The sequence below is a fragment of the Trichosurus vulpecula genome, chromosome 3 (genome assembly GCF_011100635.1).
Source record: "Trichosurus vulpecula isolate mTriVul1 chromosome 3, mTriVul1.pri, whole genome shotgun sequence".
Classification (NCBI taxonomy): domain Eukaryota; kingdom Metazoa; phylum Chordata; class Mammalia; order Diprotodontia; family Phalangeridae; genus Trichosurus; species Trichosurus vulpecula.
Window position 1 is genome coordinate 205503481 of NC_050575.1, and position 13124 is coordinate 205516604.

The 13124-nt window shown below is 43.9% G+C and overlaps 1 protein-coding gene across 1 annotated transcript in view; it reads left to right on the plus strand.

The window, feature by feature from the left end:
* OGDH (oxoglutarate dehydrogenase) overlaps positions 1-11958 on the plus strand; it is a 93241-nt gene extending 81283 nt beyond the window's left edge. The window contains exons 14-23 of the mRNA XM_036750280.1: positions 85-213; positions 932-1082; positions 1679-1806; positions 1957-2135; positions 3034-3105; positions 4861-4983; positions 5805-5877; positions 8646-8809; positions 9683-9837; positions 10293-11958. Of these exons, the coding sequence (XP_036606175.1) occupies positions 85-213; positions 932-1082; positions 1679-1806; positions 1957-2135; positions 3034-3105; positions 4861-4983; positions 5805-5877; positions 8646-8809; positions 9683-9837; positions 10293-10413 (1295 nt within the window). The 3' untranslated portion in view covers positions 10414-11958. The remainder of the gene's footprint in view (positions 1-84; positions 214-931; positions 1083-1678; positions 1807-1956; positions 2136-3033; positions 3106-4860; positions 4984-5804; positions 5878-8645; positions 8810-9682; positions 9838-10292) is intronic.
* Positions 11959-13124: the final 1166 nt, after the last annotated feature.

The window sequence follows — 13124 nt, forward strand, 5'->3', positions numbered from 1 at the left end:
GAATAATCCTTGTCTTTCAGTGTTCCATCATAGGGCTTGTAAGAGTAGGCATATTGATAATCCATTTCTGGCTTATCTTTTCAGGTTTTTTTACTCTGGATGGACAGCCCAGGAGTATGTCCTGCCCTTCAACTGGTCTAACTGAAGAGGTTCTGGCACACATAGGAAATGTAGCCAGTTCTGTTCCTGTGGAGAATTTCACTATTCACGGGGGTAACTAATAGCTTTACTGATCTGTAGAATTGTAGGACAAGACAATTATCCAGTTCCAAAGGAACCATGATGGAAAAGGCTATCTGCCTCCAGAGAGAGAACTAATGAACTTTGAGTGCAGAGTGAAGCATACTTTTTTTAATTTTATTTTTCTCAGGTTTTTTTTAATATGTTTTCTTTTGCTACATAGCTAATACAGAAATGTATTTTGCTCGACTTCACATGTATAATCAATATCGCATTGCTTGCCTTCTCAAGAGGTGAGGGGGAAAAAAGGGAGGGAGGAATATTAAAAATGTTTTTAAAAGCCCAATAAGTTGTAGGATGCCTGAGCTCTGTGACAGCTTCTACTTATGGCCTGTGGTCATTGTCTTAACCAGTAGGAGGCTCGTTTCTCATTGGTGAAATGCAGAGAAAGTTTCTGATCTGAGATGTGTAGTTCTGAATAATGAATGAGTTAAAAAAAACAAAACGACTCTGGATGAGGTCCTAGCTCTCCTAGTAGACATATAACATGTAAGTATTGAGAAAAAGTCAAATCACTACAACTTTAAGATTAAGCCCCATTCTCTAATGAAACCGTCTCCTTGTTTTCTAAACCAAGAGTAGAGAGAGGCGTCTGTTCCCTACTCATTAATATGGTGCAACTGAGAACCTGCCTGTACAGAAACTACTGGTCAAGTCTGGGATGGGATTTTAAGCTTGAGTGTCTTCGTAGGCCTGAGTCGGATTCTAAAAACCCGTGGAGAACTGGTAAAGAACCGAACAGTGGACTGGGCCCTTGCTGAGTACATGGCCTTTGGCTCACTCTTGAAAGACGGGATCCACATTAGGCTCAGCGGCCAGGATGTTGAACGGGGAACCTTCAGGTAAAGCGTAGTGGTTAGCACCTCATCAAGAATGGGAATTGGAGATAGCCTGAGCTCCTTCTTACAATTGTATCATTACTGTCCACTTAGTCATGGGGACCTTGGATTGAAAAGAGTAGTCATATGGGCAGCCAGGTGGCAGAGTGGATAGAGCACCAGCCCTGGTGTTAAGAGGACCTGAGTTCAAATCCAGTGTTTTACATTTACTGTGTGACCCTGGGCATGTCACTTAACCCCGACTGCCTTCAAAAGAAAAAACAAACAAAAAAAGAAATAAAAGAGTGATTACACTGATTTCTTTGGACAGCTTTTATTAAGAACAGCTCTCCCTTGTGTTTGTACAGATGCTTGGGAGCTCTCTTCCTCTGATATGGCTTCTCACTTAGGAGATGTTTAGCTACAGTGCAGGGTCATATGAGGGGGAAGGGGGTGAAGTTTGTATATTTTTTTTTGGTTGGGGTTTTTTTTTGGAGGGGGGAAGGCAGGGCAATTGGGGTTAAGTGACTTGCCCAGGGTCACAGAGCTAGTAAGTGTGTCGAGTGTCTGAGGCTGGATTTGAGGTAAAGTTGGTATTAACAATCATTCTTCTGTTCCAGCCATCGTCATCATGTGCTACATGACCAGAATGTAGACAAGAAAATCTGCATTCCCATGAATCACCTCTGGCCCAACCAGGCTCCATACACAGTCTGCAACAGCTCTCTGTCTGAATATGGAGTCCTAGGTGAGTGCCCGTGAGCCCTTGCCTCTGGAGAGTCACAGCCCACTATGTCTATGTTGAGTGAGCATGTCCTTGAGCACACATCTTTGTCCTTCCTCACTTCTTGGGTAATGATCTGTCCTCCCTGTCTCATCCCTCCTTTGCACTACACAGGCTTCGAGCTGGGCTTTGCTATGGCAAGTCCTAATGCCCTCGTCCTTTGGGAGGCTCAGTTTGGTGACTTCCACAACACTGCTCAGTGCATCATTGACCAGTTCATCTGCCCAGGACAGGCCAAGTGGGTTCGACAGAATGGCATTGTCTTGCTCCTACCCCATGGCATGGAAGGAATGGTGAGCATTTCTCTCTCCACTGACCCAACCTAGTATCCACTCCTGCCCAAGCCCATTGCTTAGGAAAGAGTCTGCTCTCTAGACCTCAGCTCTTACATGTGACCCTCAGGTTTGGCTCCTGATCCCTCTACCTATACCCCCAAAGATTCTTAGAGACAACAGCCAGTTCTTGTCTCTTGTGGTTACAACAAAAAAAAATTTGCCTGTTACTTTCCATTCTCTTATCCCCAGTTCTCTCTGTGGAGGTATAAATGGGGAATGGGAAAAGAAGCTGCTCTAGGTGTAGCCCCCAAGACCCCATTTCTCTATCTTGCCCTAAACCTGATCTCCCCTCTTCCTGAACCAAAACAGGAAACTTTGTCTTTGTCATGTGTTCATGTCATGACATGCATACACACTTGTATCATCCCTTTATGGTTTTGAGTCATTGTGGAAAGTCTCCCTTGACAGCACCTACTCAGACATTCAGACCTCTTAGCACTCTCATTCCTACCCCCAACTTTCCAAGCCCCCGTCTACCCCAGTACTATCTCAGCCCGTACTACTTCTCACTATCTTTAATCTCTGGTTTTGGAAAAGATGGAAGCCCAGATGAGTGACCCTGGGGCTCTATAGTGTAGGCCTTCATTAAGGGGAAAAGTCAAAGAGCCCCAGTTTCAGCAGTCTCAGATAAGAATGCTTAATGATGTGTGCCCTGTTTGTGAAGATGAGAGGGGAAGAAGGTGTTGGGAGGTCAAAGAAGGGAGAATGAATTTCAGCAGTGCTAAAAACACAGAATTTGGCCTTTGTCCAGCCCAAGACAAACAAGTTGATAGTGATGGTACAGACAAGCATCTGTTAACAGAGTGGGATCTTCAGCAGAGGAGTGGCCTCAAACTGATTTCTTGCTTGGTTCCAGGGTCCAGAGCATTCATCAGCTAGACCAGAGAGGTTTCTGCAGATGTGCAATGATGACCCAGATGTCTTCCCTGTAAGTTAAGAGTTGCCTCTGGCCTGGTTGGGACTCTCTGAGTGGGTAATTCAGCCTGGGGCAGACAGCCCATGCTATCCAAGGGAGGGTAGCTGAGGGAAGAAAATTCTTCCCCAAACCTCTGACCCTTCTTAAATTCCCACTTGGACTCCTGTGGTCATCTGCCTGTTTTTGGCAGCTTCCACCTTGGTAATTGCTTGTGTGGTGCTTGATATTGACAGCAGCAGACATTCTGTTTTCTGTACCTTCCTTTCATTTAGAAATGAGACTGGCAGACATGACTGCCTCATTATCCTAATTAGTGTGAGTGGGTAGATGGGTGTGGCCACTTTGCCTGCTGGTTTTCCCCTAAATGAGAGACCTCAGCAGAGTACAAAGGAAGTAGAAGTGCTGGGGCTACTTCCTGTAGCTTCCTGCCCTTGCCAAAGACATAGGGACTTGAATTTGAAAGCTGTTGATTATATTTACCACTCCATGGCAATTCCCTCCAATTGTCCTTTACGATACTGAAGAAACTGAGAACCAGAGATACTTTAACTGGAAGAGACCTTGGACATCATCTAATCCAACCCTGTCGTTTTACAGAGGAGGACACTGTAACCTGGAGAGCTTCCATGATTTGTCCAGGGTTATGTGAATAAGAAGTGGCAGGGTTGGGTTTTTAACCCAGTTACCATGACTAAATCCAGTGCTCTTTTTACTGTACTCTGTTGGAGGAAAGGTTTAGGACTGTTCTGAAGTGGATAGCCTAAATATGCTAAAATTATCCAAGAGCTTCAAGATACTTTACTCTGAAAAGGAAGCAAATCAAGAGTTATTTACTAAGGACTAACTCTGTTAATAGGGACAGCTAGGTGCAGTGGATAGAGTGCCGGGCCTGGAGCAGGAAGACCTGACTTCAAATCCAGCCTCACACACTTACTAGCTGTGTGATCCTGTGCAAGTCACTTAACCCCATTTGCCTCAGTTTCTCATCTGTAAAGGAGCTGGACAAGGAAACAACAAACCACTCAAGTATGTTTGCCAAAAACACCCTAAATGGGGTCACGAAGAGTTGGACACGACTGGAAAAACAAATGAACAACAATAAACTGTGTTAATAAGTAGTTACTATTCTAAGTCCGTACTGTGTATCCCGTTTTATCACAGAAAGAAGAATGCTCCTACCTTCCCAGAGAGTTTATAATCTATTTTGAGACAAGTTGTGTAAGTGTTAAACAATCAAAGAACAACTCTAGGCAGTATATGACCAAGAGTAAAATCGTGCGGTGTTAAGTACTAAAGTCATAAAAAGACATAGATGGCCCTTTTTAAAAAGTGGCATAGGGTCAGGACGTTTGTGACTTTCCTCAGTCTGAACAGGGCATTGAAGTGCATTGGGGCTCAAAACAGAATTCCAGAATGGGACTCAAAAATTAGATGCGTATGATAATCTAATGACTGGACCTAGAACTTGAGTCTAGAGAAGCATCTGGACTGGCTAATTGAAGGCCTTCATCCACAATGCTGTTTCTGACTGTAAGATGATAGAATTATTCAGCATCATCTCTGAAGGCTCTTGAGCATCCCATGATTCTGTTTTCAGCTGTGTTTAAATCCATCCTGGGGAGACTTCAGCTCAGTAGTGAGAATGCCATTGCTCTCCTTTTGTAGCCTTCCCAACCTAGACCACTGCTTGAATACAGTGGGTCTGCAGAAGGGGTGGTTTAATGACTCATTGGGCCCTGACAGTTCACTTTGCTGTCTTTGCTGCAGAAACTTGATGACTTTGATGTGCGTCAGCTCTATGACTGCAACTGGATTGTTGTTAACTGTTCCACCCCTGCTAACTTCTTCCACGTCCTACGACGACAGATCCTGCTGCCCTTCCGGAAGCCGGTCAGTTACAGAAGAAGGCTCTGATCCAAGGGACAGACCCATATTGATTACCTTGTTGTATCCCAAAAGAACGAGTTCTGGGTGGGTGGTGCTGATTTCATGGAATTTCTAAGAGTGAAAGTATCCCTTATAGGAAACTGTGCAAAGGTGGGGTCTGAGCCCTTAGTTTTCTTTCCACCTCTTCTACAATACTTGGGTTCTGAGAGAGTCTGCTCCAGGATGGTAATTCAGGACTGCCTCAACTCTCACCACAGTTCAGGGCATCAGCTTCCCACCTACAATGAGTGCTACAGGGTCTTCATTTGAATTGTTGGGGTAGAGACAAGATATGGGAATGAGGAATGAGCCTCTACTTGTTTGTACCAGGCTCTTTTCCCTTCAGCCAAATTCCCTACCAATAAAATAGAAGAATCATCCAAAGGGATACTGTCCTCCCAACCTTGATAAATAGGGGTGCTGTTGAGTGGTTACTTTCTCATAGGGCATGTTGTCAGTAGTTATGTCTGGGTGCCGGCAACCAAGTCCCTGCTAGCTTGATTTGAGGAGCAGAATGGTGCCATTGGTAAACTGGCATTTGCCTCTCCCTCAGTCTGTGCCTAGTGACTTAATGTAGTGTGGGAGCTAGAAAGGGGAGGTAGAATTGCATTTTTCTTCCTTTTTCTGCCTCCTCTTTCTCCATGGAGGACCTGTTGTAAAGAGTTGGGGTGATTTGCAATGTACGGGATCCCATTAATGAAAAACAACAGTCTAGTTACTTTACCGAGCTCCCTCCTGGAGCACTGAATCTAGCCTGTCGTGAGTCTTTTCCCACTGTATTTCAGTTGATCGTCTTCACTCCAAAGTCACTGCTGCGTCACCCTGAAGCCAGGTCCAACTTTGATGACATGCTGCCAGGTAAGAGAGTTAGGGGAAGAGGTTCCCTGGCACTCTTTTAGGAGAGTTTATTCCTCTTTCTTTCTCCTAACTCCAGGGAGGGTAAGCTTCCACTTGTGCTGCAGGATTCTTGGCATAAGGCAGGCTCCCTGACGCTGGGGGCCCAAGTACTTCCTTGGTGACTAAGCCTGGAGAGAATACCTGCCTTTGTTTCCTGTTTGTTAACTGGTCATTTGTTTGGTTTCCAGGGCCAGGGTGTGGTGGCTTGTCACTTCTCTGTAGGCTGGAGAGTTATTTCCACAGATAAGTAAGGCAACAGTGAGAGAGAAATGAGTTACCTTTGCTGAATTCAGGGTGCCAGACCCAGATGAAATATGTACCAGAGTACTTAAAGACTGAGACAATATGGTTACTGAGCCAGACCTTAATCTCTGAAACATCATAGAAAGAATGGAAAACATGCCGCAGGACTGAAGAAGAGCAGATGTTCATTTTCAAAAAAGGGAAGAGAGTAGAGTCTGCAAACTCTAGGATAGTGAGCTTAACTTAATTGCTCATGGAATTCTGGAATGGTTAGAGGAACTGGAAGTTTTGAGCTTGGAGAAGACTTGAAGGGGGGGGAGGTGGTAGCTGCTATGTAGTGTTTGAAGGACCATCAGTCTCAGAGGACTGTTGGTCCTATTGCTTAGTCCCTGACGGAAGAACTAGGAGCACTGGTGAAGACTTCAGAAAGACAGACTTAGACCTGATGTAAAGAAAACTTTCTAGAACTGTCTAGAAGTGAAATGGGAATGGACTGCTTTGAGAGGTAGTGTGTTCTTTCTCACTAGACGTCTTCACCCCTCACTAGGGGTCTTCAAGGGAAAGCTGGATGAGCATGTAACAGGTATGTTGTAAAGGAGATTTTTGTTTATTTGTGAGTTGGATTAGGTAACCTCTGAGCTTCCTTACAATTCAGAGATTCTGTGCTTCCCTCAGAGGTATTAGTGGGCTCCAGATTAAAGCAACTACAAGAAACCAACCCAGGAGTTTGGGCAGTCTATAGTCCAGGCTATGAAAATTGGACACCAGCAAAGATGATCTGATATAATAAAAAGGACAGTGGACTGTTTGTCAGGAGTCTTCTGCCAGCTAGTTGTGTGACCTTAGACACACTCTCTGGACTTTAGTTTCCTTATCTATAAAGTGGGAAGATAAGATTAGATGATCTCCAAGGTCCTTTCCAGCATGGAGATATAGTATTGAGGGACAGTGTTTCTGCCTACAAGAAAAATGGCTATTTGGGTTAAGAGAAGAATGTAAACAGTTAACCTCAGATGATAGAGTAATTCCAGTGGTGAGATAGATATAATTAGTCCAAGTGTCTTAAATACATCTGAGTAATAGCCCTGTTCCTTAGTTTCTGAAGTCTTGGAAGGGTTTCAGAAACACGCATTTGGTAAGGGCCTGCTGTTCCTTTTGGACCCTGAGTCCTGATGTCCCAGTCTCTGTTTTTGCCATGGGGTTTTACTATTTTCAGTTGTGTTTTGACAACAGTTTGTGAATGCCACTGGCATCTTTCCCCCTTGTTCATGAATGAAGAATATTGAATGTAGTTGTCAGAATAGGAAAAAACGAAGACAGGTCCCATGTCGCCCATAGACAGTTGCCCCTTTTGAGTTAGGGAGATTCCTGATTGTGGGAAAATGAACAACCCCCCAGGCATATCTCCAGTGTAGAGATTTCCAATCATGAGAATCAGCATGAGGATCCATAGATAGAACCTTTCTCCTGCTAGAGTGTTGAAATGCAGAACCTGCACTATAAGATGTCTTAGCTGTACTTGCAAGTGGGTGGGAATCCCCATTCTTCCACTCTCCACCCACTTCTCCCTCCTAACGGGTACATAGCCACCTGTGAGGGCCTGCCTCACTACCAAGGGATTTTCCTCAAGCTTTTCTGCGTCCGGAAGAATTCTTTGCCCTTTCGTCAGGTCGTCTTCATATCGTACAAACCTTATGCAAATTGAATTTGTTTCTGGTTGATTTCTTAGATCAGAGGGGTCAAACACATCCCTGGCCCAGTGTGGACTAAACCAGATTAAAATGTCACTGAGAAATATTTAACACAATAAATAAAAATACATTAAACATAAGTAGCATTACATTTTAAAATTAAGTCAATATGCAGGCTTCAGGGATCCTTATATATAGATTAGTGGGCCTTATTTCTATTTGAAATGGCTAAATGGCTTGACCCTTACACAAAGGCTACATTGAGATATAATAGACACCAGCTTCAACCAAAAAGCTTGCTTTTTTGCTGTGGTTATACTAAAATTACAGTGGATGTAGACAAGCTCAATATGGATGTGTTCATCCAAGCCCAGGATATTAAAACTAAGTAGGACCTCTTAAAATTTGAAAAGCGTAGTTATTTAGGAAAAATAAAAGGAAACATTACTTGACTTAAGAGGTATTAGAAGTTAGATAATCCATTACCCTGAAAGATTGAAAATAAGCCTCCAAGGAAGGTATTTAGTTAACTCTCGGATGATAGAGTCATCATTGGGATGTGTCACATATACAAACGATCCTTCCTTAGAGTTTTCCTTGCTGCCCCTCAGAGACAGAATAGCAAGTTAGACAGGCTCTGGGTCTGACCTCATTCATACGTGGCATTTCCTGGAGGAATTTTCAGATTAGTAATTAAGAGGATTGGAGGGTGTCGGTGCTTCTTGGTTGATGATTAACAGCTCTTGCCATCTGAATTTGCAGAGATAATACTGTCCAACATGGGTTCTGTTCTAGGAAGCAACTTCCTTCGTGTGATCCCAGACAGTGGCCCTGCATCCCAAAACCCAGAAAAAACCAAGAGACTTCTCTTCTGTACCGGCAAGGTGTACTATGACCTTACCCGAGAGCGACAAGCCAGAAACATGGAGGCCGATGTGGCTATCACCAGGATTGAGCAGGTGGGAGGAAGAGATCAACTACTGCCTGGAGACGTTGGCATATGGCCCCTATATCTATCCGCTCTTGTGAAGGAGCGGTCCTTCCCGTGCATCCGCCTTTCTCTCCAGTGCAGTGTAAGCCCCCTGAGGGCAAGGGCTTTTTTCCTGATATCTCTAGCAACCAACCCAATGCCTGACACGCAGCAAGCACTTTAAAAATTGTTGTTGGATTGAATTGCCTGATTTCCCCTCTCTTCCCTACCTCTTTCTAGCTGTAATGCTCTTTTTTTTAACTCATTTATGTACTTATTGTTTCCTACAATAGAGTGGAAACTTATTAAAGACAAGAACTTTTTTTAATCTTTGTATCATTATCCTCTAGGACAGTGCCTTGCACACACATAGCAAGTGCCTAATAAATGTTTGAATCAAATTACAGCCTAGAAAGGCTCCCCTAACTGGTTCTCTCTCCACCCTCCATCACCAGCATATATGCATAATTACGTTGACTCTGTGTACATGTCCTATTTCTCTGTAGACATGGTATTTTTTTTCCCTAATAGAATCGAAGCTTCTTGAGGGAAGTCTTGCATTTTTTTGTCTTTGTATTCCTAGTGGCTCAAAGAATGTCATATACATAGTGGCCACTTAATAGATACACACTAGATGGAATCGTGCCCACCAAAGGCAGGCAGAATGAGATTAGAAGTTGCCTCTTAGCCTAGGAATGCCCTGTTATGAGAGTAGAGACGCTGTAGAGACTAACCTCCACTCTTTACCATTAGAACTCCATCTTTTGAGTGTTTGGAAGCAGTAAGGGGGCTAGTTGGGGTATCCCTGCCTCCTCCCTCACAATGTGCTGGGTTTGAAGTTGTGGTGGTGTTTCCTTCCCAGCTCTCTCCGTTCCCCTTCGACCTCCTGCAGAAAGAAGTGCTGAAGTACCCTAATGCAGAGCTGGCCTGGTGCCAGGAAGAGCATAAAAATCAAGGTTACTATGACTACGTGAAACCAAGACTTCGTACGACCATAGACCGAGCCAAGCCTGTCTGGTAATTATTCCTGCTGCCCTGCCTGGCCTGCATTCTGTCCTTTGCCAATGCCTCCAAAGCCTTCCAGAAGGCACTCCAACCCAGTGTTCTTTGGTACCCTGAAGGTGACTCTCACCATCCTTCTACCCTTTTTAGTGCTGATGGGTGAATATCAAAGAAAATCCTAGGTAGGTGACATCATGGAAAGTGCCAGACTTAGAGTCAGGAAGATAAGAATTTGAATCCTACCTCTGACTCTCATCAGTCATGTGATTCTAGGCGAGTCATTTAACCTTTCTCATCCTCAATTTCTACATCTCTAAAATGGGGGAGTAATAATAGCACCTACCTCCTAAGGTTTTGAGCTTCACAAACTTTACAAGAGCTATACCAACTGCTGTCATTGTTATCTTTGATGCTCCTGTTGAAGGAGCAGGATGAGATTCACTACGACTGACTCTTTGTTTCCATCTCAGGTATGCTGGGCGTGACCCTGCTGCTGCACCAGCCACAGGCAACAAGAAGACACACCTGACGGAGCTGCAGCGTCTCCTGGATACTGCTTTCGATCTGGACTCTTTCAAGGGCTTACTCTAGGCACTGGCCACAGCTACTTGGACTCTACCTTCTGTCTGTCTCTATATTCATGTCTGCCACTCACCTCTCCTCCTAACTCCAGACTTGATCAACTAAAGTGTGGCACCCAGCTTCTGCCCAAAATCTCTGCTTGTTCCTTATTGTCCTGTGCATTCCTTCCTTCCTGTGCTCCTCCTCCCCTCCCTTACTGCCCCCCCCCAAAAGCTGGTCTCTTAGAAATTGAAGTTGTCATTTCTTTATCAAATATTGTGCCTCACTCACCCCCACCAAATGTTCAACAATCCCCAGTTTCATGACTGTCTTGGCTTTCTGTGAAGGTGAATAGCTTAGTGGAATAGCACCTTCTGCAGAAGCAGCAGAGAGGGGAGGTAACAGAAAGAGAAGGGGGTACTGCTGCATCACAGTTCCAAGGACCCATAACCATACCAGGCAAAAAGGCCTTGTATAGTAATGTCAGATTTTCTCCCTGACCTGGTAAAATTCCACCCCCACAATGCAAAGGAGGAACTTTGGGTTCCCCGTATGCTGAAAATACTGCCCAGCAAAAGAAGAGGTCTCTTTACTTCAGGACTAGGGTTAGTGTTACTTAGCTTTTTCTGAGGCTAAACCCAGAATGATCATCTGAAAGGAAAGAAACAATCTGTTCCCAAGAGCTGGATTTTGCCATGTTCTTCTCTGAGTGGGACCTGGATGGTACCAGGCCACAGCAGGAAGATGGACTCCTTTGGCTGCCAAGCTCAAGAGGAAAGAGGATAAGTCTAGCTTGAGGCAGTCCTAGAATCCAAAGCAGGTGACCTAATCATTTTCTTCCCTCCGGTATAGTTGTCCCTCATTTATTTTCCTGTGTGAGATCCTTACTGGGCTTATTGCATGTGGTCTGCATGCCCCAATCCCTCATGCTTTGGTGACCAGGGACAGTTTCAGCCTCTACTGCTTCTGCCCTTTCTTCTGCACTGACTATTCTCCGTGTCACAGAATTGGCAAAACAGTGGCCCTTTCTGGTACCCAAGCCCTTCATGCTGCTGCCGTTTGTCCCATATATGTGTAGCTTTGCTTTAGGGGTGGAATCTGGAGCACAGAGCCACAGGTTATGTACATCATGTGAATAATGACTTTTCTATTGGAGATGGCTTTGGTCTCCAAGTCTCCAAAAATTTCTCCAGAAAATTTTCCCTTCTGTTCTCAGCAGCCCATAAGGTATGTGCTGCTCTGACCCCTGATGTGGTAGATAAGCCTAGGTATGGCCTTTTTGCTTGTTTTCTCACCACCTCTCCTTCCCAATATCTTTTTTTCCTTCCTTCTTCTTTAATTTTTTTTTTTAAATAAGATTGAGACTTTCTGATACATCCTTTCCTGTGCCAAAGCAAAAGGTGGCAGGAGGTGGGAGCTGAGGAGTGAGGGGCAGGGGCAGAAATTGGTGACTGCCCCTCATCATCACTTTGATTCTTCACATTGACAGATCTGATTTATTTATTTTGGTTAAAAAACAAACAACAGCTTTTCATTGTATTTGGCTTCACCAATAAAATAAGAAATTATCCTTGGGCCTGTCTAGATTTCCCTTCAATATGGCATACTCCAGTCTTAGTACCAAGGAAAAGAAAACCTTGTTCTGAATTTTGGTAACTGGACCTAAGTCTATGTGCTCCCTTTTATAATGGGAAGATGTAACAGGGAGCCTTGGGAAAGCTTTACTCTAAGCTGTGTTTGACAACTCTGATCTAAGAAATCAAGAATTTAAAATAGGAAATATGGTGTTCTTGCATATCTTTCTTTCCAGACCCAGTATTCCTAAGTACATACATCTATGTCACACACCATGAAGATAGCTTGCCAGTGAGATAAATACGGTTCACATTTCCTTCTCTTTATTGGAAGGGAGAAACGGTACAGTGCTCATTTGAATGACTGTTTATGCAACCATACACTAAGGAACAATGTATTATCTCCCGAAGGCCCTTTTATCTTGCTCTTCCCCAATTTCCCCTATACTCCCCATACCAGGATTCACTCTTAATCACTTTTATTCCATGTAATCCCAGCATATTGAGGGCCCAATATTGCTGTAGAATAGGGGTTCTTAACATTGTTTGTATCGTGGACCCCTTTGGCAGTCTTTTGAAGCCTACAGACCCCTTCTCAGAATAATGTTTTTCTTTTTAAATAATTACTAAAGGAAATACTAAATTTTAGTTCCAGCTTAGTGCAAATAATGATGTATTTTTTTTTTTTTTACCCATCCAAGTTCACAAACCTCCCTATGGACCCAAGGTTAAGAATCCCATCTAAGGAAGATAGGCAGTAGGCAGTACCTCGGCATTAAAGGGCTTCTAGCTGGACAAGATAGATGCTTTATCTATGATGTGCTATGGGACAGGTACCTCTCTCCCTCCCCCTCCTCTTTCGTAGAATCATAGATTTAGGGCTGGCCGAAACCTTGGAATAGATACCTAAAAGGTAAGAATCCAACTCCCTCGTTTCATTTTACAGAGAAGGAAACTAAGAGATAAAGAAGATAGTAAGTAATAGAGTCAGGATGACATGATCTGAGGCCCTCTCTCTTCCTGTCCAGAGAGGCTGTGTGTATATTATGTATCTTTGTGTCTTTGATATATCTTGGTGCATTCAGCCACCATCTTACTGCTCTTCATAATGATTATAAGTTTGGACCTAGTAGAGGTAAGATGGTTTGCCTTGCTTAGCCTGTTACT